This window comes from Motacilla alba, chromosome 2 (genome assembly GCF_015832195.1).
Source record: "Motacilla alba alba isolate MOTALB_02 chromosome 2, Motacilla_alba_V1.0_pri, whole genome shotgun sequence".
Taxonomy (NCBI): Eukaryota; Metazoa; Chordata; class Aves; order Passeriformes; family Motacillidae; genus Motacilla; species Motacilla alba.
The window spans coordinates 123,672,409-123,699,385 of record NC_052017.1 but is presented as its reverse complement, the minus strand read 5'-3'; the positions used below and the strand labels follow the sequence as shown (position 1 = coordinate 123,699,385).

At 40.8% G+C, this 26,977-nt stretch overlaps 2 protein-coding genes across 2 annotated transcripts; one reads left to right on the top strand and one right to left on the bottom strand.

The window, feature by feature from the left end:
* Positions 1-83: 83 nt before the first annotated feature.
* On the bottom strand, positions 84-16,895 carry CHMP4C (charged multivesicular body protein 4C). The gene is made up of 5 exons (XM_038129375.1): positions 16,397-16,895; positions 9,319-9,496; positions 7,992-8,106; positions 5,326-5,434; positions 84-3,139 (listed from the first exon to the last, which is right to left on the bottom strand). Exons 1-5 carry the CDS (start codon positions 16,590-16,592, stop codon positions 3,075-3,077), a joined length of 663 nt encoding a protein of 220 aa, XP_037985303.1. The 5' UTR covers positions 16,593-16,895; the 3' UTR covers positions 84-3,074.
* Positions 16,896-17,937: 1,042 nt separating this feature from the next.
* On the top strand, positions 17,938-26,977 carry ZFAND1 (zinc finger AN1-type containing 1). Its single transcript, XM_038129724.1, has 8 exons — positions 17,938-18,064; positions 19,052-19,094; positions 20,337-20,376; positions 20,736-20,863; positions 20,949-21,040; positions 21,827-21,951; positions 23,758-23,913; positions 24,058-26,977. Exons 1-8 carry the CDS (start codon positions 18,010-18,012, stop codon positions 24,226-24,228), a joined length of 810 nt encoding a protein of 269 aa, XP_037985652.1. The 5' UTR covers positions 17,938-18,009; the 3' UTR covers positions 24,229-26,977.

The following is a 26,977-nucleotide window of genomic DNA, read 5'->3' as shown; positions in this document are numbered from 1 at the left end:
GGAGGGTACATACAATTTTACCTGATAGGAAAAGAAATTTAATAAAATCATGTAACACAAACATGACACCAAAATATTTATTAACAGTGTGTATATATATATATATATATATATATATATATATATATACACATACATGAATTAGTTTTACTTTTCATTATTATCTTTTCCCCTTTTTAAAGTTATCCAGGTTAAAAATGTCTAAGCCTGTTAGGAGAAAAAAATAATCTCAGAATAAATAAGCAACAAGAAAGGAAGTCAGTTATAGTACACCATCTGCTGCCACAGTCCTCCTGTAAAATATGTTCCAGTTAATAGGGCACATTTACAATAACACACTGACACTATTCACTCTCAACTGCTTACATACTAAATAAATACCATCTTGGCATGAAGAGAGGCATATGTTCAAATAAGAAAGAGCCATTTGTCCCACTGTTATCTGAATTTACACAGGAAAGAGCCACTCCCTCAGCTGAATTAAATCCCTAAAATACTTTTTCCCTTGAAGAAAACTGGTGCCCAAAAAAAAATATGGCAATAAACACTCCAGTTACAGAGGTCCAGGGTGTATTCTAGTTTCTGTACATCAATACAGTGTTTCTGAGTATAATTTCACCAACCTCACATCCTGGCCTGTGAACTGGTACATGACTTTGTCTTTCAGGATCACAAGCCACTATACATAAGCTTTCAGATCAGCTCACCTGAATATTCCGTCTCTTTTCTTCAACTTTCATAAGTTTTGTTTTTGAGGTACTTGGTCTGAACATTAATAAGCTGAACACACCTGAAGCTTCTTCAGGATCAACAATGGGCCAACATTGCTGGAGGTCAGCAGTCAAACACTGGCTTGCAAAGAAGATCTCTACAGGATTTTTTTGTCTCCAGTGAGGGGTGTTCACATGGAAAGTTCTTATTCAAAAACAGCAGGCCTACATTTTCCAAAGCAGACTGAAAGTCAATTCAGTTTCAAAATGGAAGCTTAGAGACCTATCAGGTTGTAGAGCACTTTGAATACGTCAAGTGCTACCTCCATAAGAGCTAAGCACTGTTAAACTACTAATTCAAACAAGAACAGAGGCTGGAAGCCAGCTTTTCCAAACTAACTATGGGACTGTGTCAGCATGGCCTCATATTTAGAAATACCAGAAGTGCCCACAAGCACACTGCCAGTCTTGCACAGTCATACCCCCAGTGTGTGCTAATATGTTCTGTACACAGTTCAGAGACCTGCATAAACTGCACACTTTGAACACTGGATTCAAGCCAAAAGGGTTAGCAAATGGATTTCAAATAACTTTGAATATTTGCTATTTTACTAAATATTCCTGCTTTCAGCTAGCATCTCATGCTGAATTTCAGCAAGCATTAAAACCAAGTAGCATTTTGTTAGTATTAGGTTTCCTACTCCTTGAGAGTTCAAAATATATTTTTAAATTTAAGGCAGCTGCGTCTTTCTCTTTTTTTCTGTTTTATTTTGTATTTAAAACAAAAATTAAATAATTCCAGACCTCCTCTACTCTCAACAAAAAGGGACAATTTTCTTGGTATCTCCAAATTTTAGGACAGAATTAACACACCCAGTTTTATCCAGTAAGAAAACTATCTGAAGTGGCAAGGCTTGATTCAGCTCTCATACACATACAATCCAAAAGCAATTCCTCCACAGAGAATGAAAGTCCTGAAAAAACATCTCTCCACAGGGTCCATTTTGGGTTTCATCCATGGGGCTCAACTTGAAAGGCTCTGAGCAGACCATGTCTAGAAACATGTATTTGCTTATACTTAACCTAAAATCCACTAAGCTGAAGGCTATTGAAACCTGTTGAAGCTGAACACCAAGCAAATCGCAGGCTAAAGCCTGCAGGAGAAGGGGTCAGTCTTCTCTTGCTAAAGATCTACAGAAACCAAATCCACCACTATTCCCCAAGTTGGTTCAGTCATTACTAAATTTAAATTCATTTCAAAACAAGAAACCTAGACCAAGGACTTTGCTTCCTACACCCCTAGGAACTCCACACTGTTCTACTATTTCCTTGTGATTGACAGCAGGCTACTAGCACATACTTTAAGATTATTTATTAATTTGTAAGTGCAAGGCAGCCTATTTAATTTTTGGGTTGTATTTGAACAGCCATCTCTCCATATATGTAGTAGTTTAGCACTCAAGAGTGGCATTTTTTTCCTTAGGCTAAAATGCTGTCAGCTGGACAGTAACACACCAGCTTTACAAGTAACCCAGAATCAGCTTTTAATCAGGGTTTAAAAAGGCCCTGCAACTGGTATTATTTCCATTCACAAACTGAGTAAGAAAAAAGAACCAGACACTCAGAAATTAAAACTATTTTGAAATTGTATAACTAGAAATGTGCTGCTAATTTTGTTTTCCTCGATCACTGTAATTCTGTAACCTAGTTAGAAATAGTCCAAAATACAATTCAAGTTGACCTATAGAAGTGCGTGGGACATTTTGGCCAGTTAAAACAAAACAAATAATACATCCCACTTCAATTAGCCTACAGAAGAGCTTCCTCTTAATATCTAGGACACCATAAGTTGCTCCAGGCAGACTGAATCTTCATGTCCAAATGAATAGTTATTTGTTCTTGGGCTCAAAGAACTTGCAAGTGAGGACACATACTAATCTGTTTTGCTCATATTTAAATAGTCTGAACCAAATAACCCTCTAGTTAGAGGGCCTTGATGACTTACTTAACTTTCTCATTTCAAAAATGAATCCAGCTTTCAGCATAAGTGAGGCACATGGGTTTTACAAACCAACAGACATGGTAAGATAGTATCTGTTAAAAAGTGATACCAATAATAAAACAAATCTCTTGATGAGGCTGCAAAAAATGCCTGAAGGTTTAGGCAACTACTTAATCCTTTTGTTTGCTGGTTTTGAAGCTAGTTTTGTAATATGGCAGTAACACTAGTCTCAGCAAGATGTGCCATAAAAAATCCCAGCCTGTATGAAATACAACCACAGCAAATCAGTGTGGTTATAAAACAGCAGTACAGCTCTTTCCACTCTGCACTATAATGCTTGGTGTTATAAAAAGACCGTGCTCTTATGAAGCCCAGGCAGCCAGTTTCTTCATTTCATCTTCATCCTCTGCTCTTTTCCTGGTCGATGCTGCAGATAAAGAGACAATAACCATCAACCAATGTAACAGTCAGAACCATTCTATCTGTTAGCATGAGGACTTGCATAGTGCTTTTCTGTTTGAAGATCTCAGACCCATTTACTAAGTATCAAGATGAACATAAGTAATGCAGGAATGAAGCTCATAAGAAATGTGACTATTTTTCCCCATCATTATTTTGTACAGAACCCTAAGTTCACAATATAGGTCTGACGTCATTCCTACTGAAAGACTCACACAGAAAAAATATTTAATTTCTAAAGGTTGTCACAGCCAGAAAAGGCCCACAAGAATGATGTCAATTCTCTCACCACCATGTAAATGAGAAAAGTGACCTATCCTGGCCAGCTGCACATCCTGCTACCTTTCCAAATAGTGCTGAGAGGTTCTGCACATGCAAGTTTCTGGATGAACTCACCCCATTTTAATGAGTGGGGTCATTTATTAAATGAAGAAGGACATCCCTGAACTTGCTTTGCTCAAGTGACATCAGTTAACTGCTGTGGTCACTGCAACAACAATTCCCATCTCTGTATCAGGTCCTACAGACACTTTGTACCCAAATCTCCTATCCCACATCATCTGCATCCACTAAACTAAAACCTCACTCAAACTGTCTTCATTTGCTGACCTGCAAACTAGATGCCCAACAGCCCAGGTTCAGCCTCAGGCTGCCTCCTTCATTTGTGGGCTGTGCACATCAGGACTGGCATCTCTGCAGCTGCCAGTGGAACACTTAGTGGGTCCAACACCTGCATGTGCACCTTTACAGCAGCCAGCTGGCTCCCACCTGAGGCAGCCGCAGGGCCAGGGGCCGCCGTCTAGAGGGAAACTGCAACTACCACCTTCAGGGTCTAAGGGTGGGAGAAGCACTTGGGGGACCACAGCTTCAGTCCCTCTTCTGCAAGTGTCACAGATTCACTGTGTGACTGGGGAAAGTCACTATGCCTCGCTTCATTGCAGTTTCCTCATCTTCAAAATCAGGAGGGCAGCATGCATCTCCAATTAGAAGCATTATAAATCTATCAGCTGGTCTGACTTTGCTGTTGCTGTGTAACAGTAAGCAGAAAACATAAGCCAGTTTTTCACAGCCTTGAACTATATAATTGTAACCAGCTCATCTTGCCTAAAGCAGTCATACAGATGGATGTAGAAAATTAAAATAGTGAGAAGCATATAGGGATGGTCTGGGTTTAATAAAAATGTCAACTGGCACAGGTGGATCTGGATCTGGAGGACAATGTATGAACAAATCAAAAATGGCCAGACTGAATTTTCACTGTTTTTCTAAATCCTTCTGTTTTTTTACTAGCTGTTTGGCAACTGGGCTCAGTAGATGAGGCCACAGTCTCAGCTTGAACATCCTAAACTGCTTCTGAGGATTTAAGTGTCTTCTGCCTACACACATATCATAGTATCTGAGTAGATCTGGTCTAGATAACCAATTCTATAGCAGAAACCATAAGCCACCTGTGCCAGATGTGTACTGTCCTTATCATCAAGTATTTATATTCTTTTACTAATGTCAGTACACAGCAAGTCTTTCAACTGACAGTGAAAAGTGTAGTAAAAGTTGACAGCCTCTGGCTGAATTCAAAATGAACAGGGCAGAACTACAGAAAGATAAAACTACAGCTTAATACCAGGAATAAGCCTGTTCAATACAAAGAAAGCAAAGGAATGAACGTATGTCTTTAAATATGTACTTCCCGGTGCCTCCTTCATTTCTAATTAAAATACCAGTGGAAAATATCAAACTACTACCCTGCAAAGCTGGATCTTTATGACATAAACATTTGGAATCTAGGTCAGACTCTAATTGAAAGAGACTAAGGATTTAATTGCCAAAAGGAAGAAAAAAAAAGGCAAAAAATATCATTCCTCAATGATCTTACTACATTTCAGTAGCAGATTCATCAGTATATGTGCAAGGTCAAGTTCCCCGAGTTTGTCACCCCAAATCTACAGAGAATTTGGTCCTAAATGCTTTCACAGAGCAAAATGGAATCCCAGTCTGCTTTTGCTGTTAAGCAGATAAAAAAATAGGAAAAGGAATTTATAACATTTTAAAAGTTATAACAGAGTTAAATGCATATCTGAAACCTTCTCTTCCTCTCCCCCTTCTCACAGCATAGCTTAATCATGAGAAACATAAAATGGCAAGCAGGCATTTTACCAGGGCGAGAAGGCAGCGATGTGGACGGAACACTCGGCAACCTGACATCTCTCATTCCCTTGTTCAGTTCTTCCTGCTCCAGTTCTTCTAATTCTGCCATCAACTCATCCTAAATTCAAGGAAAACGTTATTTACAAATTCTGACAGTGATTACACGCAAGGACACATTAAACCATCGTGAAGCAAAGGACTACTGAAAAAACAGTTTACACCTGAAAGGACATATCAAAAAACAGCATATTAAATGTGCAATTTTTACTATGTATGGGCAATTAAGTAAATCTTAACTGAACACTGAAAACAGGACAATGAAATTTAGAAACAGGACAAGGAATAAACTTAAAAACAAAACTAACAGCAGTATAATACATGCCAAAAAGGCAAATAAGGGAGTAAAAAGCCTCTCTGCTCTCTGCTGTCCTCAGGTTTGTTCCAAATCTAGAGCATGTACTCTTCAATGGATTCTGACTTTAATGTCCCATTTCTCCCATTTTAAAAGGCAAACACCTTCCACTGGTTTTAAGGCAGACTGTCATTAAACACTATGCTTCAGCCCTATCACGTAAGTCCAGGATTATAAGTAATTTCAAAGCAGCACTGGGACCAAAACTGTCCTCCTGGGTCCTGTTATTCACTCTTGAAGCATGCAGCACTCCTGGGCTTTTAGGTGCAGAGGCTGATTTGGACAGATGATCTAATCCACTTGTACAATGCTAAAAATAAAAAGGCTGTACACTTTTTAAAAAAGCAAAGAACTTATTCCTCGGCTGAAGTTTCCCAAAGAAAGGAAGATATATGTGGAGAAATTGACCTTTGCCACACTGATAAAATGGTTTAAAAGAAACAATGGGCAAAAACAACTGGAGAGGGGTGGGGTAAGTGTCAAAAAAGTAGTAAAGTAAGAGCTATTACGTACTGAAATGAGCTTTACCTACACATTTATACTTTGATTATTACCAGTGTAGAAGTTAAAATGATAGTTGCATAGCCACCACAGGACTTTATACCTGCATTTACTTTCTCATGGTTTTATAATTTAAGGCAAACATTCACTGTGCCAAGGGAGAAGGAACTCTTATGTTTCTGTGCCTGTCTGGAGCAGGAGAAATCGCATGCTTCCATGGTCTCCTTACAGCCACAGCACACATGTGAAGAGAAAATGCATCCAAATGCATGGAAAAAACATCCTTAAAAGAATTAAATTAAATATTATTTTTCAACACTAACCAGCTTATATCCCATAAATTAGGTCATTGATTCTAGCACTCTTAAGGTGCACTAGCCTCCAAACCAGGTTTCCCAGTTACTGCCAAGTGCTCTAAGTATTTGGCTCCTGTGCAAAAGCTGGTACAACGATGCTCCAAGTGACAGAGGCTTATTTCCCAAACAGGAGCAATGCACATCAGCTTCAACTGGTATCCCTTACGAACTTCCAGGTCAATCTACAACATGCTTACTAAGCCTGGACTCCAAGAAGTTAACCACTGCTGAAAAGTAAGACACTGTATAGCTGTTTGGGGTGGGAGGATGCTTTTCAGTTGTTTGAAGTTCCGGCCAAATCCCATTCCTTGTGCCAGTAATGCCTAAATATTTCTTGGAAGTCTTTTTACATTCAAAGGGGAAATACGGGAAAACAGGTAATCAGAACAAAATACAAAGAATAATTATTATTTTCAACAAATTAGAGCTGTTGAAGGAAACTTCCAGTCAAGCAAATATGTGCGATATAGCATTTATATTTTTCTTTGTTGTCCATTTGAGAACAGAGGAACATATTAGTTGGGAATACAGTGAATGATCTGAGTATTCAGGACATTCTTCAAATGATTCTTACTGCTTGGCCATTTTGAAACAAAATTGAAAAACAAAACAAAAAATTATTGTGATATTGAGCTTGACACCCATCTCTGCATTCCACAGATTACAAGAATTTTGAGTAACCTTGACCCTTGAGTCCTCAACCATGGTTGGATCAGAAATAAGTTATATCCTGTTTAGATGTACAAAATCAATTTTGAGGGCACTGGATGAAAGCTACTGCAAAAAATTTTGAGAAGGTCCTAAATGCCTTGTGGGGGTTTCAGAAGAAAAGAGCTTTAGAATAAAACTTTATTGCCTCCAACAGGTATTACTTCTACCTGAAGGAATATCAGAACTACTTCTGTGGTCTGGGCAACAGGGAAAGGACCTGCATCTCCAAGCATTAAAAATTACCCTTAAAAAATGGTCCAAATATTCAGAATTATGAACAACAGCCTGTCTGTGACATAGGGACATGCACTTAAGTCAAATGGATGTCTATTTGGAGCAACAAAAAATTATATGTTTCAGTGTCCATTTGGAGTAGTTCAAATTACATGTTTTAGTGCCCTTCTTCCAAGGCTCAAATGAGAACAATAACTACTGGAGTGCAGTTAAAAATGCTTTTCTTAAAATTGATACAAATTTTTTTTTTCTAGTTTTACATTTACAGATTTTTATTTAGTACATTATATATTTTATATATAATGGTTTTATTCAATTTTTATATTTATAATGAAATTATACAATTGTCCTAGATAGGGTAAGCTAGAACCAAGGAATATCACACCCACACTTCTTGAGAAACAAGCCACTACACAGCAGAGTAACTATGGAGTTAAAACACACAGGCCTAAAGTACCAACCTCGTCAAACTCATCACCAAAGGTGGCTCGGTTTGAGATAGCATCTGAAATTTCCTGGGCAACATCTTGCTGTTCAGTAATATCTTGCATCAAATCATCAATTTTGTCCAAATCCCTGGCAAGGTAACATGGAAACATTTTTTAAAAGATGTATCATTCAAATCCTACAGAACACATTTGAACAGACCTTGCTTTCTTTTTATGCCCATGACTCTATAAACAGCAGAATTCACAGGGAATGATTTTCCTCACCCACACCCAGTCCAGCTACTTCCATGTCGGGATTATAACAAAAGTCAAACTGCAGCAGAGTGTGTCTCTCCCTCTCTGTGCCCTCATAGCTCTGCCAGCCAGTCACAGCCCATGGGCAGATCCCCCAGGTCAGCATCTTTACAGGCCTTTTGGTACTTAAAATCTTTTTCTAAGAAAGATGGGAATAAACATTTACATGGCTTGTTGTGAAGGGCAGAGGATAACAGCTTTAACCCAAAAGAGGGTCAATTTAGATTTGATACAAGGAAGAAGGTTTTTACAATGAGGGTGGTGAAGCACCAGCACAGGTTGTCCAGAAATGATGGATACCCCATCACTAGAAACATCCAAGGTCAGGTTGGACGGACTCTGAGCAACCTGATCTAGTTGAAGATGTTCCTCTTCCTTGCAGTGTCTGGACAGGATTATCTTTAAATGTCCCTTTGAACCCAAACTATTCTATGATTTTATGGATCTTTTTTGATGTTAAGCTTTCACCAGAACTGGGGAGAACTTAACAGAATTGTACCCCATTTAAAGGTTTCCCCTTATTGTTAACTTTGTCATTGTTTCAGTTCCTGTTTATTTCTCCCAGAACAACCCTTCTGATTTAACTCTGTTTATTCAGGCAGAAAAACACCCCTTGAAACAATATAGGACATATGAAAAAAAAAAAAAAAGTAATTTTTTTTGGGGGGGTAGGGAAAGGAGGTGCATTTAATTAGTACTTTGAATCCCACAGTCCAGCTTATGGATTGTGAGGAAAAGCATCCACGTAGTTTCTCTGACTAGATTTTCTTCTTGACAAACCAAGGGCAGAGGCCACTCTCCACTGCCAAGACAGACTGAAAAAAACATATCTCACTAGTTAAGTGAACTTCCTTCTAGATTTATTGTTAGGAAAATATGTTTTTCTGCCAAATATAACACTATAGCACTAATAGCATTCCTGACATTCAATGCCTGAACCAAAAATAAAGTCAAAACTATCTAACTTGATACAACAGTCTGTAGTAATGGAATAATTTGAAAGTGGTTAGTAAGTTCAACTTGGAAGCTACTAGAAAACACTTACATATTTTCATGTACTTTTTTCATAGCTTGTGCAGCATAACCCATATTCTTGAGCACTTCTGTGTTGGTGTGGGAATTTTCCAATGCCTCTCTCTGGAACTCAATGGTCGAAAGTGTCCCATCAATTTGATTCAACTGTTTCTCATACCTCTTTTTTCTCTTCAGTGCTTGTAAGGCAGCTGGAATGGGAAGAGGTAAAGTGTATTGTGTGATTTCATAGCAAATGCAAGGACAAGTAGTTCAGCACCAAGCTGACCTGCAGAATTTATAATTCTCACCCTCCTACCTTACTATGAGGGAGACAAACTTTGACCACACCAGATCGGCAGCCTGTTAATCACCAACAGGCTGTTGCATGAACATGCTGGGAAGCCTCTGTTAGATTAACTCCTTCTAGCACCACAAGGAAAAGCAGCTTCTTCCTCCACTGTGGGAGATCTTGAACTCCATCCTGTGCACACAGGCAAAGCAGGGAAGATGGGAAGGAAAAAGAAAAACATCAGAGAGAAGTCAGAAGGGAGGAAGCAGAAGAGAGAATAAAAGAATGAGCTTCCAAATCTAAGTAAAACCTAGGGAAGACAGTGCAAGAAGATCTGCCATGACAACCACAACTCCACCAATGGCACTTTCTAAACTTTGTCTCAGCAGCAGTAACTGTGAAGTGCAGTGCAGGGCCCAAATGGCCCAGCCAGGCAGAAGGGTTAGATCAGAGGAGTATTTGCATTTCTCCAGCTTTTAGCTCCTCTATTTATTAACAATCACTTAGGAACGTGATCTTTAAACCTTAGAATTCAAAAACACAAAGAACTTTGTAGACACAGGCACAGTCAAATCCACCAGCTACACCCCATTATCTTTGAAAATTGTTGAGATTAGTGTTTTATATTCACTAAGTTATGAGCGGAGTAAATCATTACCAGAATAAATGCACCTGACAAGCATGAGGAGAAAAGAACTTTCTCTTGGCCTCAGGGTGTGGAACACACACAATTTTGCCACAAGCATTTCCTGATGATAGACCTATCCAAACTACACATGTGCCAGGTTAAAAAACCCCACCAAACGAAACAAGAGACTGAATTAACCCATTGGTCGGCTTCTTTCAATGCTATTAGCACCCCCATTCCTTCCCTGGTCTCCTACATTTAATTTTTTAAACAGATTCAGAGCTTGCCAGCCCCAGCAGCCCTGCAACCCCCTAAATTCAACCAACAGCTACTCTTGTGATCCTGTAAAAATTGCCCATGTGCAATAACACTGAATCTCAACACTGGGGTACACAACTTTTCAAATGAAATTAGAATTCCCCGAGGAGGGCACAAAGATTTATGGTGTGTAACAACATGCCAAAAAAATTAATGCTTTGTTGACAAATGCTTGAATCAACATGATCAAAATTGCTCATCATGAACTGCACAAGGACAGGCATTCACAAAGGCTAAGATGCCTTCCACCACCTGCAGTGAGATGTTTCAGGATAGCAAACCACAATCCCAACAGATTAATCACAACGTTCAAATCCAAGATTTTCCCAGGTTTGGGGGATGGTTCAAAGATCATGCATATTCTGAAGAAGTTGCAAAGAAACTAGATGATGTCATGCACATGGCAAATATAAGATTTGTACAATTCTCATTGGCAATTCTAAAATACTTAATTTTTATTTAACCACAAACAACCTTTACCTACGTATTATTTTCCTATTCCACTTCCTTTCTTAGCTTCCATTGGATCAAATCTGATCCTGGATTCATAGGTTAGGAAGCTAGAGGTTCCAGACAAATCTAACAGTCTGAAACTGCATAACACAGCTGGGCCAGAGAGGACTCTGAGGCCCTGTGGACTGAGGAGCACTCAGCTGGAGCAAGCATCTACCATGGGGCAGTCTTTCTAGTCAGTGTTCTTCAGAAATGGGACTTTGCAATGGTGCTGTTTTTATTGGCTGCTCACAGAGAAAATGGATTTCCTCAGTTACACGCAAAGCCGTTGTTTTCAAAATCCTGAAGATCATTTAATTAAGCTACACCCAAATCAAGAAAACACAGGAGAAGCTAAAGTCTCTGTGACTTCAGCTATTCATAAGCAGCTTTTCTTAATTATTGTGGTGCAAGATATTATCTTCCTTCTCTTTAGTTTTACCAGTGACTTACAGAATAAAGCAGTCCATAGGAAATAAATTCATACTCCTTCCTTATCAACCAAAGCAGTATAAATTCTCACACCACACTATATGATTTTCATGATTTGTGTTAAATGAATGCCCTTTATTGCAGAGTATTTTGCTACAGTAGCTCCTATCACTAATTTAAGAGAACTTCCTTGTTATTTGAAATCTGTTTTCCTATGTTTTACAAAGTACCTAGAATTTTAGTGCTTTTCTACTGCATATTACAAGCATTTTTAAATTTGTGTGCAAGTCTTACAGGACTGAAATGCTTCTGCTTTATAATGCTACTGCATTCTAATTACCAAACTGAAGAAGATGGTATCTATTAAAATAGAATTAAATTGAGCAGAGAACACAAACTCACTTCACTGAAGGTCTAAGAATGGCACTGAAAAATGGTGTTCCCCATTCCAAAGATCTCAAAGAAGGAAAACAGCCTGGAGAGGATGAGTTTGAGCAGAGGTAGAGTCTGAGGAAGCAAGTGTAATTAACACCAACTCATTCAGGAAGAGGTGGAGGGCCTCTCCAGGGAAAAAAAACCACAAAAGCAGACTCATACACTTTTTCTTTTGTGTTCCAAAAAAAAAATTCAACTCCTGAATTTTTTAATGTCAGCACTTGGCTGGGCTTTAGCACATTTCCTGAACTCCTGAATCCAGTAAGCAGGATACAGCTCATAGATTAGGAACCACTGTTTTTAATATGAGTTTTTATTTTATAGTCAAGGTGTCTGGAACAAAAGAAGATTATGATGGCAGTTTAAGTTTGCATATTCATGAACTCCTTTTATTAACATACAGGAGGGCGCTTTTCCAATATCACTACAATGCTGACACTTTATTAAGGAAGCAGAAATGGCCAGCCTGGCAATAAGAATCCTGGCCACACTGAATATCCAGATTTCAAAAGGAAAACCAGAAGTAATGACAAAGGAATAGTTGTGCATCCTCCTCATGGTTTCATGACAGATCAGACTGAAAAGCAACAGGGCAATAATACCACCTTTACCTGTCAAGCACACCACCAACACCCATCAGTACAGAAAGCACCAACAATCTCATCATCTTCTGAAGCAGAAATAAAACAATTGTCTAATAATCCTTATAGTTCCCATGAGGGAACTACTGAAGTAGGAAAAAAGTGTTTCTTCTGAACATGTAACACCACTGTGAAAATATCAGGTATCACTCTTGGATACAGTTCACAAACCCCCACCTCAGGCTTGCAAGGGATTCATGGACTGCAGCTTCTGATCTCCCTCACTCCAGGGACAACTGAAGGCAATGCTGCTGAGGCCATAAAAATCATAGGACCCTAATTAGGCTCATTATCAGCACTCATAGTCCTTAAAGCCTTGTGGAGGAAGCCACAAGCAGTTACAACTGAGGAGCTAAATCAAGAATAATGATGAGCTGGACCAGCTATATGTATTCCAGTTCATGGCAAGACACTCAAAATGTGATCATGAAAGTCAGAGAACAATCACTGTAACTCACAGAGCAAAGACACACCAAGGGCTTTCCTTGATGTCCCTGCCAGAAACCCTCATTCCCAACCTGTCCCACAGCCTGCCGTAGGTGTGACTGTCCTATCCACCACAACACACACCTACCACATCATTGTTTGGCTTCCACAGCCTCCTGGTTACACCCAACCCACTGGAAAGGAATGCTACACGGCTACATAAGCCCTGCCCAATCGTAACACACGATATTTCACAGCATCTACTTGTGAAACCCTCTCTGTTATTCCCACTTTCTTCATAGGTTTTGTCTTCAGTATGACTATGTGGTTCTTTATGGTTAAGATTTAATCCTATTCTGGATGGCCTATCTTAACTTTATTCTTTTTATTAAGTTTTTTTATATTTTTAGGGTCTGTGAAAGACACCGGGCTGAAACAACACAAATTCATGTGGCTATTATTTTCACAATTACAGGCATGCTTCAGAAAACACATCTCCTTTTAAACAAAGTTCTCAAATATTCAGTATCACTTCCTGTTCTTTAAATTTTCTTCTCTGTCCTTTAAAATAATGGATAAGAAAAGCCAGTATGTAGATGGAGTTGGCAGCTATGCACTGGCTGAAACTGAGAAACCCCCAAAAAAGTACAGCAAGAGATTTTAAAAGAGTTTGCTCCTGGAATGGAGAGACATTAGAATTCAGTGCTAACTGTGAAAAAAAATATTGCTTCTCATGACATTTCTCCTCTTCAGGAGGAATTTCAGCAAACAAAAAACCCTGAAGTGACCTAGCTACAGTCAGATATTAATGAGGAATGCTGGAAATGCATCACATCTAAATAATTCCAAATTAGGTACAGAAACTGCAGAGATACTTCATAAAGGAAAAGCCAGGAGTATTTTAGTGATGTTTCACATCTATGGCATAGCTAATGCATTACAGCTTTTAAATCAAGTTAAGCCTACTGATGTCACATGAAACCCATTCAAGAGTCATATGAAGTCATGAGAAATTGCTGGTGCTTGAATCTGCTCTCTCTTGTGTTCTGATGCAACTGACTCAGACTCATGCACCTAAAAGTGAGATCATGCTAATTTGGTGCATTTTCTATCCCTAGATACATCTTGCTCCAGTTGCAGACAGCCCCATTTTAGTTTCCATAGGCTTCTAGACAGATGCCTATGGAGAAAAATGAAGAAAAAAAAACTACATTAAAATTACCAGTGATGTCCCTCAAAAACACTCACTTCAACAAGGCAATGTAGATGAAAACCTTTATTCTCTCATTTGTATGTGCATTTACATAATGTTACAATAGATGGTGGTAAGCACAGATTTTCTCTGAGATATACAGTACTGCACACTAGCTAATAGGTCAATGTAAATCAACAGTAATTAAACTGTAAAGCAATTGACATATCAAATGAAGACATATTACTGGGGATTTAAGTTCACTGACTACCCTGCTAAATTTAAGCACTTTGGCACAGCAAGGTTATATTTTAAACAATATATGGTTCATATGGTTTCTCCCTGACTGTACTTAGGTTATCCCATTTTGGTATTAGAACCATTTTTGACATGAATAAAAAATGCCCCACTGCACTTCTAGCTGTACTCTTGCCTCTTTACTGTTCTTAATTGTAGGTCCCTGAGCAAATGACAAAATAAAAGGCAGTTATTTCTAACCACAATCAGCTCAACACTACAGTTTGTAATACGACTCCGTGAACAATTTAATAGATAAAAAATAGGGCAATTGCATATTGAAACAGCAATCTTCAGATATCAAATGCTGCATGCCTGAAGCAAAAGGCCAACACACACCTGAAACCACCATCAACCAGCTACGTTAAAGAAGAACCAGATCCACCTTTTCCCAACAAATTCTCAAAGTCTGTGCCCCACTCTCTCCTTCACAGGTGCACAAGCACTCATGTAGCTACCAGGTCAACTGGATAAGTGGAACTTAAACCATCCTGGGTAAAAAGAATAACCCAGAAAAAGAAAACCACAATATTTTACAATATCCAGCTTTCTGAAACACACCCTTCAGGGAGCTCTGCTAAGGGAAAGGAAGGGAGCCTCAGCACAAGGGCAGGAGCGAGGCAGGAAATGCTTCTTCTTTCTGCAAATGTGCCAGCTTATATTTCAGGTTTGGGATGAAGTTCCAGAGCAGCATGTCTGGATTTAACCAGGAATTGCTACAGTCATAGGAACCAACCTGTTTGCTTGTACCAGCCCTGCAGCTCAGGCTTTTGCACAATGAATTCAGCCCCAGGAGCCACGTTGTCACTTTGTCCCATAGCAAATTAGCTTCTAGCTGGATCACCTTCCTGCACTAGTTCACTGTGACAGTACAGAGGTGCTAGTACCTGGACAAAGGACAAAGAGACACTCCAGCTAAAGCCAAGGGAGTAGAAAGTGTGAGACAGGGACAATTGTGACAGCTCCCATCCTCTTGAGCAGCTGTCTCAGTTGAGCTCTCAACTGACTTTACTCCCTTGACTGTGCCTCCAAATCTGTCCCATCTTGACCCACAATTTTAAATCTATTTTAACTAAAAGTTAGTTTAGTTAAACTGCCTTTTGCTAATAATTATTAAATGCTAAAGTATTACAAAAACATTAGAGGGCTAACCAGGACACCTCTAACATACAGCTCCACACAAGTTCTAAGTTACAGGGCATTACAATACAGCTCAGGCAAATAGGCCTCCATGTGACTTCAGGAAGTAATTAAGTTGTTTCTTTGAGGCCTGTAAATCCCCAAGACACTGACTACCATCATTTGCTTCCCAGGGATGACAGTATCAGTATACATGGGAGCCAGGCTCTCTGACCCTTTAGCATCCTCTCCTTTACTGCTCTCCAGAGCAGTAGTCACTAATGTTCTAAGCTATCATTCTTTTTTTGGTTGCACATATACTTCTTACATTATTTGGACAAATCATTGCATCACTTTGTTGGTTAGTTTTTAGCAATGGGGATAATGTGCATTGATTTCTGAATATACAGGAGATCGGCACATCCTTCATCTCATTCGCCACCTGCCCAGCCAATGCTGAGCCCCCAAACAGCGATTCCCTGCCCTGCTGAGCAGCAGTACTTTGCCCTCCGTGTATCCAACCAGTACCGGCACGGACTGCGGTACAAAGCACGAACAGGAGAATCGCACACGAAACCACAGACAGTAAATTTGTGAGGAATAACAAATTCCCATCCCGGTATATGAATCTGCAGTTCATTAAACACTAACCGATGCCAAAACCACCATGCCGCCTGGCGTGTGGTGATACTTGCTCGGAGCTTACAGCCGAACCACACTGCACACCTGCGGTGCCAGGTGACCCGGCCGAGCCACAGCCCCGGCGAGACCCGAGTGCCCCCCGTACCCAGTGCGCTCCAGCCGCGGGATTTATTCGCGCGGGGCCCGGCCCGCCCTCACCTCGCTTGTTCTTGGTGCCGTGCTGCCGGGCTACCGCCAGCTCCCGCTCGATCCGCGTCTCCAGGTATTCCTGCTTCTTGCTGAGCATCTCCTCCGTCTCTCGCAGCCGGGCCAGCGCCTCCTGCGGCGAGGGACCCCCGCGGCCCTTGGAGCCGGCCGAGCCGCCCCCCTTGAAGAACTTGGAGATCTTGCTCATGGCGGCGATCCCAGCTCGGCATCCGCCGACGGAAAGGTCTGGCCAGCCCGGTCCTCAGGAGCCTCCCCGCGCGGCACACGCCGTGACAGCGCTCCCTCAGCCCACGGGCGGCGGCGGCACCGCACCTGGCGGCGGGGCGGGCCCGGGGGCGGCTCCGCGGAGGCCGAGCTGCCGCCGCCCTCAGCCAGCGCCGGGCAGAGCGGCGGGAGGAGCCGGCGAGCGCCGCGGGGCAGCCGCAGGGTCCCGGGCCGGGCCGGACCGGCTGCGGAGGCAGCTGCGAGTTTGTGCTCCCCCCCCTACTTTTTCCCCGTGTCACAGAATGGCAGAATGCACAGTGGGTCATCTGGTCCAACCTCCCTGCTCACGCAGGGTGATCCTAGAGCACATGGCAACAAGATTGCATCCAGGCGGCTCAGTATCTCCAGGGAAGGAGATTGCACAACATCTCTGGGCAACCTGTTCTATTGCATGGTCATCCACACAATAAAAATGTTCTTCCTCGTATTCAGGTGCAAATTCCTGTGCATCAGTTTCTGCCTGTTGCCCCGTCCTATTGCTTGGCACCACGGAGAAGAATCTGCCCCAGCCTCTTGGCACCCTCCCGTAACATGCTTATAGACATTCGTTATGTCCCCTCTCAGTTGCTTCTTCTCAGGGCTGAAGAGGCTCAACTCCCTCAGTCCTTGCTTCGAAGGGAGATAATCAAATCCTTTGAAAAAATGTTGTAGCTCTCCACTGAATTGTCTCCAGGAGCTCCATGTCTCTCTCTCTTACTGAGGAACCCAGAATTGGAGACACGCCGCAGGAAGGTGTTTTGGGAGAGCATCACCCTCGGGCACAGGCGTGCACGCGGGTCAGGGCTGGGAACGTAACACTGAATTCTGAAGGAATGTGTTTTTTCACAAAAGTGGTGGGTGCGCCGCTAGGGAAACCTCAGTGGCACCAACAGGTTGCAGAATGCACCAAGTGTTTCGGGAACTCGGGCTACTTCCGCTCTGCCTCCGGGAGCAAGGCTCTGCCCCAAGGGACGCCGCAAATAGCGACACAAATAAGACACAAATCATGCCTTTTTATCCCCTTGGAACAGCCCGAGTAGCACCAGCCGCGGCTCTGGGCCCACTGAAGGCTGATCTTGGGCCGACATGGGCTGCTCAGGTTGCCCTGAGCCCGGTGATGCAGCCGGTCCTGCCGGCATCCCCGCAGCGCAGAGCTCGCGGGGCGGGCTCAGGCTCGGGCTCGGGCTCGGGCTCAGGCTCAGGCTCGGGCTCGGGCTCGGGCTCGGGCTCGGCCCGGCGCGGGCGGGTCCCCACCCCCGGCCCCGCCTCTGCCCCGCCCGCCCCGGGGCGGGTCCCGCCGGCCCCTCCGCAGCGCGGCCCTGCCCGCCCCGCCGCTTCTCCGCCTCCGGCGTGCCGCCGACATGGCGGAGCTGGAGGTGGGGCAGCACTGCGGGGTGCCCGAGTGCCGCCAGCTCGGTAAGGGAGAGCGCGGCGGGTCCCGGCGGAGACGGGGATGGTGGGCCAGGGACGGTGCGGGGTTGCGAGGGGTGTCCCCCCATCGGGGAGTCATCTGTGCTGCTGCAGCCCTGCACGGTCCAGTGCCAGCGCCTGTCACCTCGGTTGCCTCACTGCGTGGTTAATAGCCCGCTTGCCCCTTCCTCACACTTTCTTGCCTTCAGTGATCTCGGAGGGTGTGACTGGAAATGTAACCTCTCAGAAAGAAGCAGCAGAACCGCCTGTACCGAACGCTTTCTGAGGGACCACTCTGAGATGAGGGGATCGAGATGATCGTGACCTGAGCTGTGTGGTCCAGTTGCGTGGTGGTCTGTCAGCATAAAATCCGAAGGACGGAGAAGCAGAGTAGTGGACTGCGCCTGGCATTTGCTGCCACTAATGATGTGGTAGAGTTCAGCAGACAGTGATGTGATTTTATGTGTAAGAATTTATGTGGTAGGCAGGGGATGTGTACAGAGGCTTAGAAAGGGTGTGCAATTTTAATCACCCAAGGACAGTATGTACGATACAATGTGAAGAAGGGGCAAGATCATTATGACTGTCCAGTGGCAAACCATAAAAAAAAAAGTAAATTGTCCACTGTCAGTAAATAGTGTTCTGAGTGGTCTTGAAATAAATTCAATTTTTAACATTAATAGTAATTTTGAGGGCTAGCTATATCTTCCAGTGTCATAGCTTGATATTGAAAAAAACTGAATTTAAAGCCTAATTCCAACTTTTGGAATGTATATAATTTACCTGCTCATATGTTTTTCTGTAATATTAATTAGCGGAGTTAACAAAAGCCACTTGTAGCTAAAGTGTAGATGCAGTTGCTAAGTATTGTTAAAAATACACCTACACTGTGATGTTGGTAAGCAAAAGTTAATCATGTGAAAATCAAGCTAGAAACTATTAACACAACAACAACCATGTTGTCTTAACTGAAAACAAATCTCTTTGTTACAGACTTTCTTCCCTTTGTATGTGATGGCTGTTCGGGCGTCTTTTGGTAAGTTCATAGAAGCACAGAGTACCTCAAGTTAAAAGGGTCCCACAAGAGTGAACAAATCCATCTCCCTGCTCCTCACAGGACTAAAACTAAAGCAGACGACTAAGTGTCATTCAGACAAACCTTGAACTCCAACAGTCTTGGTACCATGACCACTTCCTTGGGTAGCCCATTCCAGTGCCAGTCACCCTCTCTAAGAACCTTTTCCTAATGTTCAACCTGAACTTCCTGTAACACAGCTTCTTTCCATTTCCTCATGTTGTATGCTTGGTCACCAGGATTTCCTCATCCCAAGGGAAGAATCCTGCAGTTGCTCTCATTAAATTTCATACAGTTCGTGACTGCCCAGCTCTCTATCAAGAATCTCTCTGTGCTCCATCCTCAAAGGAGTTGACAGCTTTTCCTGGTTTAGAATGGTTGGCAACCATAACACGTATCCAGATCATTTATAAAAATACTAAAGGCCACTGGCACTAAAATTGATCCCCGGGGAACTCTGCTGTCCACCAGATTGAAGCAATTGCGTTAACTGTGACTCTCTGAGCCCAAACCATCAGCCATTTGCTCATCCATAGTGCTACAGACATGTCTGGCTGTGTGCTGGACCTTTTTGTCCAGAAGAATATTCTGAGAGACAGTGTCAAAAGCTTTGCTAAAATGCAAAACACCACATCTGCTGGCTTCCCAGCATCATATAAATGGGTGACCTTGTCACAAAAGGAGGTGGCTGATTATGTTTTCTTCTTGAAAAAAGTTGAGGTTTCTTGCAAGGTTGAAATCAGGGCCTGCACTTTGATTTATACTTCAGATTAGCAGAGGGCAGCTGAGAGAAACTCAGGTGGGGGCAGATTTCACTTCTAACATTTAAGACGCCTTCAAGGGATTTCTGCAATTATGGAAGGTGAATGAAAATCCATTAAAACAGACAAAGTCTGGTTGCTTTGAACTGAACTCTTAAGCATGGTGATGCCTTCATTCTCTTGAAATGGTTTGTTTATCTTGAGGCATAAATTCCAAAAGCTTAATGTTTTACATTCTGAGAAAGAATATGATCTATCCATTCAAGAAGTGAAATGCATAGGATAGAACAAACTTTGGAGAAGATTCATTATCTAATTGAAGTTTTTCCATGATAAAACTTGTCAGGTTACTCTTCAAACGCTGAAATGTTTTCACATGCATGTTGGGTTTTTTTCCTGGAATGTTGATAACAGTGTGGTATTTTCTTCTTTTTCCACAAAGCCTTCAGCACAGGAGCCGGGATGCCCATGGGTGTTCTGAGGTAATCGAATAATATATGACAGCCTTAAATTAAAATTCCATGCAACTTAGCTGTGTGTTTTCAGACTAGATGAATGCATATGGTATATAAGTATGAATTTTTTAACTCAGAATATCAAAGGCTTAAAAAAATGAATCTACTCTTTTTCTTCCTCTCAGAAGTAAATTGACTTTGAGTAGGATGATGGTTCTTTTTCAGCCTCTGAGCTAAACATAACCAGTGCAAAAGTAGGAGAGAACAGCTGGACCAGGTTTGCCCATAGAATGGAGAGCTATCACAGATCTTTGAGAAAGCTGGGATGGTAACTTATATCTGTAGTATCTGTTTATTTACACAAAATATTTTGTACTTACTCCTAGGTGAATGTAAAAAACAGTTCTGTGAAACCTGATCAGCACAGATCTTACCCATGCTCATACAAGGACTGCAATGGAAAGGAGCTTTTGCCAGTGTTATGTCCTTACTGTGAAAAACATTTTTGTCTCAGGTGAGTGGAACAGAGTGTTTAAACATCAGTATTCATTCACTAATGTATGGAAAACGCAATAGAAGTTTTACTTTGTTGTTTACAGACATCGTCATCAATCAGACCATGAATGTGAGAAGCTGGACACACCGAAACCTCGAATGGCTGCCACCCAGCAGCTTGTTCAACATATTATAGGCAAGTACAGAGGCACATATATTCATTTTCTTATATTTATTTTCAGAACACTATTTGAGTTTCTGTCCTCCTTTGAGGGGTCAGGTTTGACCAAATAAGAAGAAAGGATGGGAGTTCCTTGATTAAATAGCCCTAAACTTACATGTCAACATTTAATACTGTTCATCTAAACTGAGCCAGAACAACAGTACAAGGAGAATCTCTAAAGAATAAATAGGGCACAGGTTTCTTTGAGAATTATTTTCTTGTTGTCATTCTACAAGTACTATACTATAATGAATCGTACCTAGCCATTATTATTTACGTAAAATGCAATTGTGTTGGATGTGCGTGTCAATCTGCTGGGATCACACCTACACAATCAAGATGCCCAGAAAAGTCTGATTCTACTATGTAATGTTTTGCAGGTTTTAAACAAGCTCTAGGATGGGAAAGAGAATAAAGAGCACTGCCCAGCTGGATAGTGGGGTTAGGTGTAGAAGGGAGGACCTGAAATGTTGCCATGTGAATGCTGTGATAGCCACAGGTGTAGAAACTCCAGAATTTGTATCTATTTGGTTTTTTCAGCTTGTGTTTACATGGTGATCATGTTCACCTTTCAATGTAAAGGAATTCTCCTAGAACTAAAAATGCTGGTATGAACTTCGGGAAAGCATGAACAGACACGAAAAGGGATGGAATCCTTGGCAATACAATGAGACCCAACAGACTGAGTGGGTCAATGTCATATAATATGCTCAGGAAACTGTCAGAATGATCACACTAACAGTATAATATTGTTCTCAGATTCTAAAAAGAGTGATGAAGTGAAAAGCAAAAAACGTAAAGGAGCAAAAAACAGTGAGACAGCAGCAAAAGTGGCATTAATGAAACTGAAAATGCATGCATGTGGGGACAAGTCCTTGCCTCAGGTCAGTGATGTTTGTTTTCAATAACTGAATTTTGAAAGGAACTGGAAAGATTTCTAAATTCTCCATCAAGTTTCCTCAGCTTGGTTTTGGATTTAATTTTTCAAGACTACAACCCCTTAAAAATGTACATTCCAGCCTGGTACCCAAAAGCAATCTCACTAGTCTTTTATGTCTGTTACAAGATGTCTGTGTGGAGTTTGGAGCAGTGGAATCAAATTCTGTTACTTCATAGCAGAAATGTGTTTGCCTGCCACATGGCTGTCACATAGCACGACAGGGACAAGTGTGGTCTTTTGGGGATTCTTGGCAGAAAGATGACAGCACTAAGTTTATTAAATCTTATTATTTTAGCAGAATTTGATGATCAGCAGAGCATAGAATTTCATTATTAGACTAGAACAGGATTTCTTGAATCACTGTAGCACAATTTCGTAAGTAGTGCAGCACAGAATTTTATAGCACATCTAAGCTTGTGGTTCCTTCTCACCTGGACCCTTTTTGCAATAGTGTCATATCTTAATACTTGGCTAGCAATATCAATATTTCAGATCATCTAGCCCTGAAACATGTAATTACTTGGTTTTCCCACCAAGACTAAATTTATATGTTGGGGTATTGCAGTGGAAAATATAGTCTTATCATAAGAATGTGCCTTAAATATTTGAGTTTGTTAATTTTGAGAGTGTAGAGGGATAAGTATGCCAGCTTAGATTGTACCAAGATGTTTCAGGTGCAGATTCAGCTAGTCACCCAGAATTAGCATATGAAACTTGAGGGTGTTGTATATACAAAACCCTTTGTATTTGTAAAAAACCCATGAGAGAAATTATTTTCATAAACTGCATAACATGATTATCATCCCATTTGTGAAACAGGGAGGAAGGAGGTACAGGTAACCTTCAGTACAATACATTACATGTGATTACCTTTTTGCAGCTGAGGTTTCTATGAAGGTAAAGTGATGATTCCTTTGGCATACTCCAGGTTTGTTCAGGCCAAAAAATCTGTCCAAGTTTCACTCATTTCCTGAAATGATAAAAATTACCCATTTTTGGGAATTACCCAAACCTCTGCGAAGGTAAAGGGAGTCCCCATCTAGAAACAGTTTTTCATGTGCCCTTTACTTTGAGAGTTTACAGTAAAGGGACAGACAGGTATTTTAAACTTCATAAGGGTAGTAGTTAATAAGTCACCCTGAAAAAAGAGAAGGGGGTTTATGGTCATTTTACTGTTGGAAAGCAGGAAAATGAGCTGCTTCCACTGGGTATCTGGTAGGTGTCTACTGGTTATTTTAAACATCAAACAGCTTTAAGTAGGGCTTTACCTCATTTTCCCATAAGTAAACTTTGCCCTAGAGCTCATTTTAGTGGACCATTCCATTTCTTGACTGCACCATTACTTTGAGGACAGGTGGAACACCCAGGAAACTCCATTATTGTCCTAGGATTCCTGGACTTTTTTTTTTTTTCTTTTTAATGAATGTCATTGTCAGACTGCACAGCAGAGGGCATGGGAGTGTCAGCAAACTGTTGATTAAATCCTGCCAGAGTGGTGAGACCATCAGCTTTACCACAAGCAAAAGCTTTCCTAAGCCTTCCTTATTTTACCTCTGGTAAGGGTGTAACACCACCCCTCGGATGTTCAAGGGAAAAGTCCAACATTTTTAATTTGCCGAGTGAACCAGGGGACTTCTTTCCTGCCCACAATCCTTTTGGTCCCCAGAAAAGGTGGTCTCCTGTGTGAGGCCCTGGCATTGTGTCTTCATCAATTGTTTTAATTTTTGTCTTTTTTTTCATGTTTTTCTAGACAGAAAGAATTTACTTTCAAGTATTTTTACCAAAAGGGAACAAAGAGAAAAGCAAACCCATGTTCTTTTGCAGTAAGTGGAGTATTGGCAAAGTAGTAGATTTTGCAGCTTCCTTAGCAAGCCTTAAAAATGACAACAACAAATCAACATCCCAGGTAAGTCAGCAATAACAAAACATTTTCCAGGTTGTTGCATTTTTGTTCTAATTTTTCTTTAGCCTTTTGTGCCTCTCCCACCCCACTTCTTTCATCTTGGATAGGCAAATCTTGATGTTAATTTCTGTCCTATTTGTCTTACAGAAACTGAGATTATGCCATACTGCCTCTGGAGAAGCCTTGCCATTTGAGCACACACTGGAAACATGGCTATCTGATAAAGACTATCCACTGTACAACGGAGGGAATATCATTCTGGAGTATCTTGATAATGATGTTGAATTTATAGAAGATACAGAGTCCTACTTTAGTTAGTCAATAAATTTTCACAAACAAACAAACAAAAAAAATCCAGTATTTTTAGAAGCACGGTATGAAAGCAAGTCCAGTTTTCTTTTTAAATCACTGGTATGCCAGAATGTCTTCCATTGTAAAGACACAATTCCCATTAACTTCTCAGTTGCTTGACTGACAGAAGAACTGTCTTGAAAGGAAAATTATAATAACTAGTATTACAGGGATTCACATTCTAGAATAAATTCTTGCTCTATTGAGCTGTGTAATATCAAGAATTTTTTCTTAAATTTGGTATTTATTTTTGTGTAAGTGGTGGGGACAGTATGTCTTAATAAATAATGAAAATGTAAACTTGCAGTATGGCAGTTTTCTGAAGGAAGGAAACATACTATGCTAATGCCCCATCTTTTCTACATCTACACAAACAGACTTGATTGCATTTGGAAACCAGCACTGTCCATACACCAGGTCCACATTTTCTTGTAATAGTTTAATAACATTTAGGAGGAAAGCTTTATGAAGCAAAAGTAAATTCACTCGGGTGTCATTCTGATTGTAAATCTTATTGTGTGATTAGGTGGGAGATAAAAGATCTCAGTAAGCCTGTCACTTACTTTGCTTTAAGTATTCTTTACTGTAGTTTTGACATGACTTAGGTATGAATAAATTACTTTACTGGATGTGGTGGGGATGTCATGCAAAGGAAGATGTTTTTGGTTTCCATGAAGAAAAGGGTTTTCAGTGGCCAGATATTTTGGGTATCTTTTCCTCCTGTCAGTGGAAAGTACAGGAGTATTTTTCTGTTTACCCTTGCCTGTCTCTCCAGTTGTTACCTTGCTTTCCAGCAGAAGAGGAACAGTTCCCTTTTCCCTTGTTACTTATTTTCCTCCTTTTCATCTGCAATTGTCCATTAATCTTTCTTTTTATCGTGGGCTGCTGTGGTACAGAATATGCAGTAAGAGCCCAACCAGCATTGTGGAACCAGTGAGCTGGGAAGAGCCCTAAACAGAACTTTTTTCCCACCCTGTTGCTACAAAAGCAAGTGAAAAATACTTCTGTGCAACAAGGTCATTTCCCCTTTTTTTTTTTTTTAGCAGAAATTCTGCTAAATTTTCAAGAGTTTTCTACTTATACCCCTTCTACTGCCCCTGATTTTTCTGCCTTAGCATTTGCAGGCAAAATAATTGAAATAACACTTTTTTTGTGGATAAAGAGAAGACAGACTTGGGATGCAGGAAGTAAATCTTTGGGGAGACCTCAAAGGTTTTACCAGCATGGTTGCTTTCATCAATTGCCAGTAATGGCTAAGGTCTATCAGCCTGTAAATGACAGTACAAACATGGCAAGTCACAGTTGATAAGACTCCAAAATTTTCACTATCATCTTATTCCAGGAATGTGTCTAGGATTGTACACAGAAGCTCATTCCAGGTAGTTTTCAGAAACAGAGGCAAAACCAAATTAGTCTGACAAATAAATAATTGAGAAGAGATGAAAACTCCACCCTAATCAATGGTACTAGGAACAAAAGCAGAAACTTTTCCAGACCTCCAGGATCTTGCATAGGTTAGAACTGCTCTCATTTTACCTGTTTAGATTCCAACAGATCTTTACTTTAGCATTTTGTTTTGTTTTGTTTTGTTTTTTTAACTCATTGTCTTAGCACATTTTCATACAGAAAGTTCAACAACTACATTTGAAAAAAAACCCAAAATATTTTGGATGAATCAGTTCTCATTTGAAGCCACTGTTAATTTTACAGCCCTGTGCTTAGAAGGTGCTGAATTGTTTCACTTCTAAGTTAATAAACAAAACTTTTAACTTCTTGGAGGTGCCAAAAAATGTATGTGAAGAAATGTATGTAAAGTTATGCAAGCAAGAAAATGAATTTATCAAAAGAAATACTTGCTGATTTTACAACAAACAGTGCTTTCAGTCAAACTGAAAAAAATAGGTGAATATCAAGCGTTTTAGTTGTTCTAGCTGTAATTTTAGAGAATGCACATGGTCAAGGATTTACAAACATTTTGTGAGATGCTGTGGTAGCAGCTCCTGGCCTTGTTCCAGTTCAAACATTGCTGCAAGGTTGCCTGCCATGTGTTTGTAATATATGCAACAGTTTAGAAAGGGTTGTATTAACATGGTTGGATACATGACCTGTTAGATTGGCTGGGCAATGCTGTACTAAACAAGAAATAATATATCACACTAAGAAAGCAGGCAGTAATCTCCCATACTTTCATTTTCACAATTTTCTGTTTCTGTGTCTGTTTTAGAAAAGTATGCACCCTGGGGTGTGATCAGTCTGGTTTGCAGACTTTTTTTTAATCAATATGTCACCTCTATTCATCCAGTTTATCAGGTAACACACAGAAGTACACCTTGCAGATTAGTTTTCCTCCTAGTAGCCTCATATATAAAATACAAAATTTCATTTCAGCTGGACTAGAAATTGTGGTTTGGATTAGGAAAATTCTTGTACTTACTTCAGGCATTCCTGTTTTACTTCTGTTGATTTTAAGATGAATGCAGAATTTGAAATCTCCTGTAAAACCCTTGCTGTATTGTTAAGTATACATTAATGATGTCAAAGAAGCCATTTTTCATTACACTTGTGCAGTCCTAAATAGATTGCACTGAGGCATGTTCAGCTGCTTGCCTCAACAAAAACCAAACCTGAGCCAAAGTGCCTCTTCCAGTGGTCTGTGTGCTTTTGGTATTACCTTGTAAAGAACGATTTGCAAAATAATCAATAAAAACACAACTTA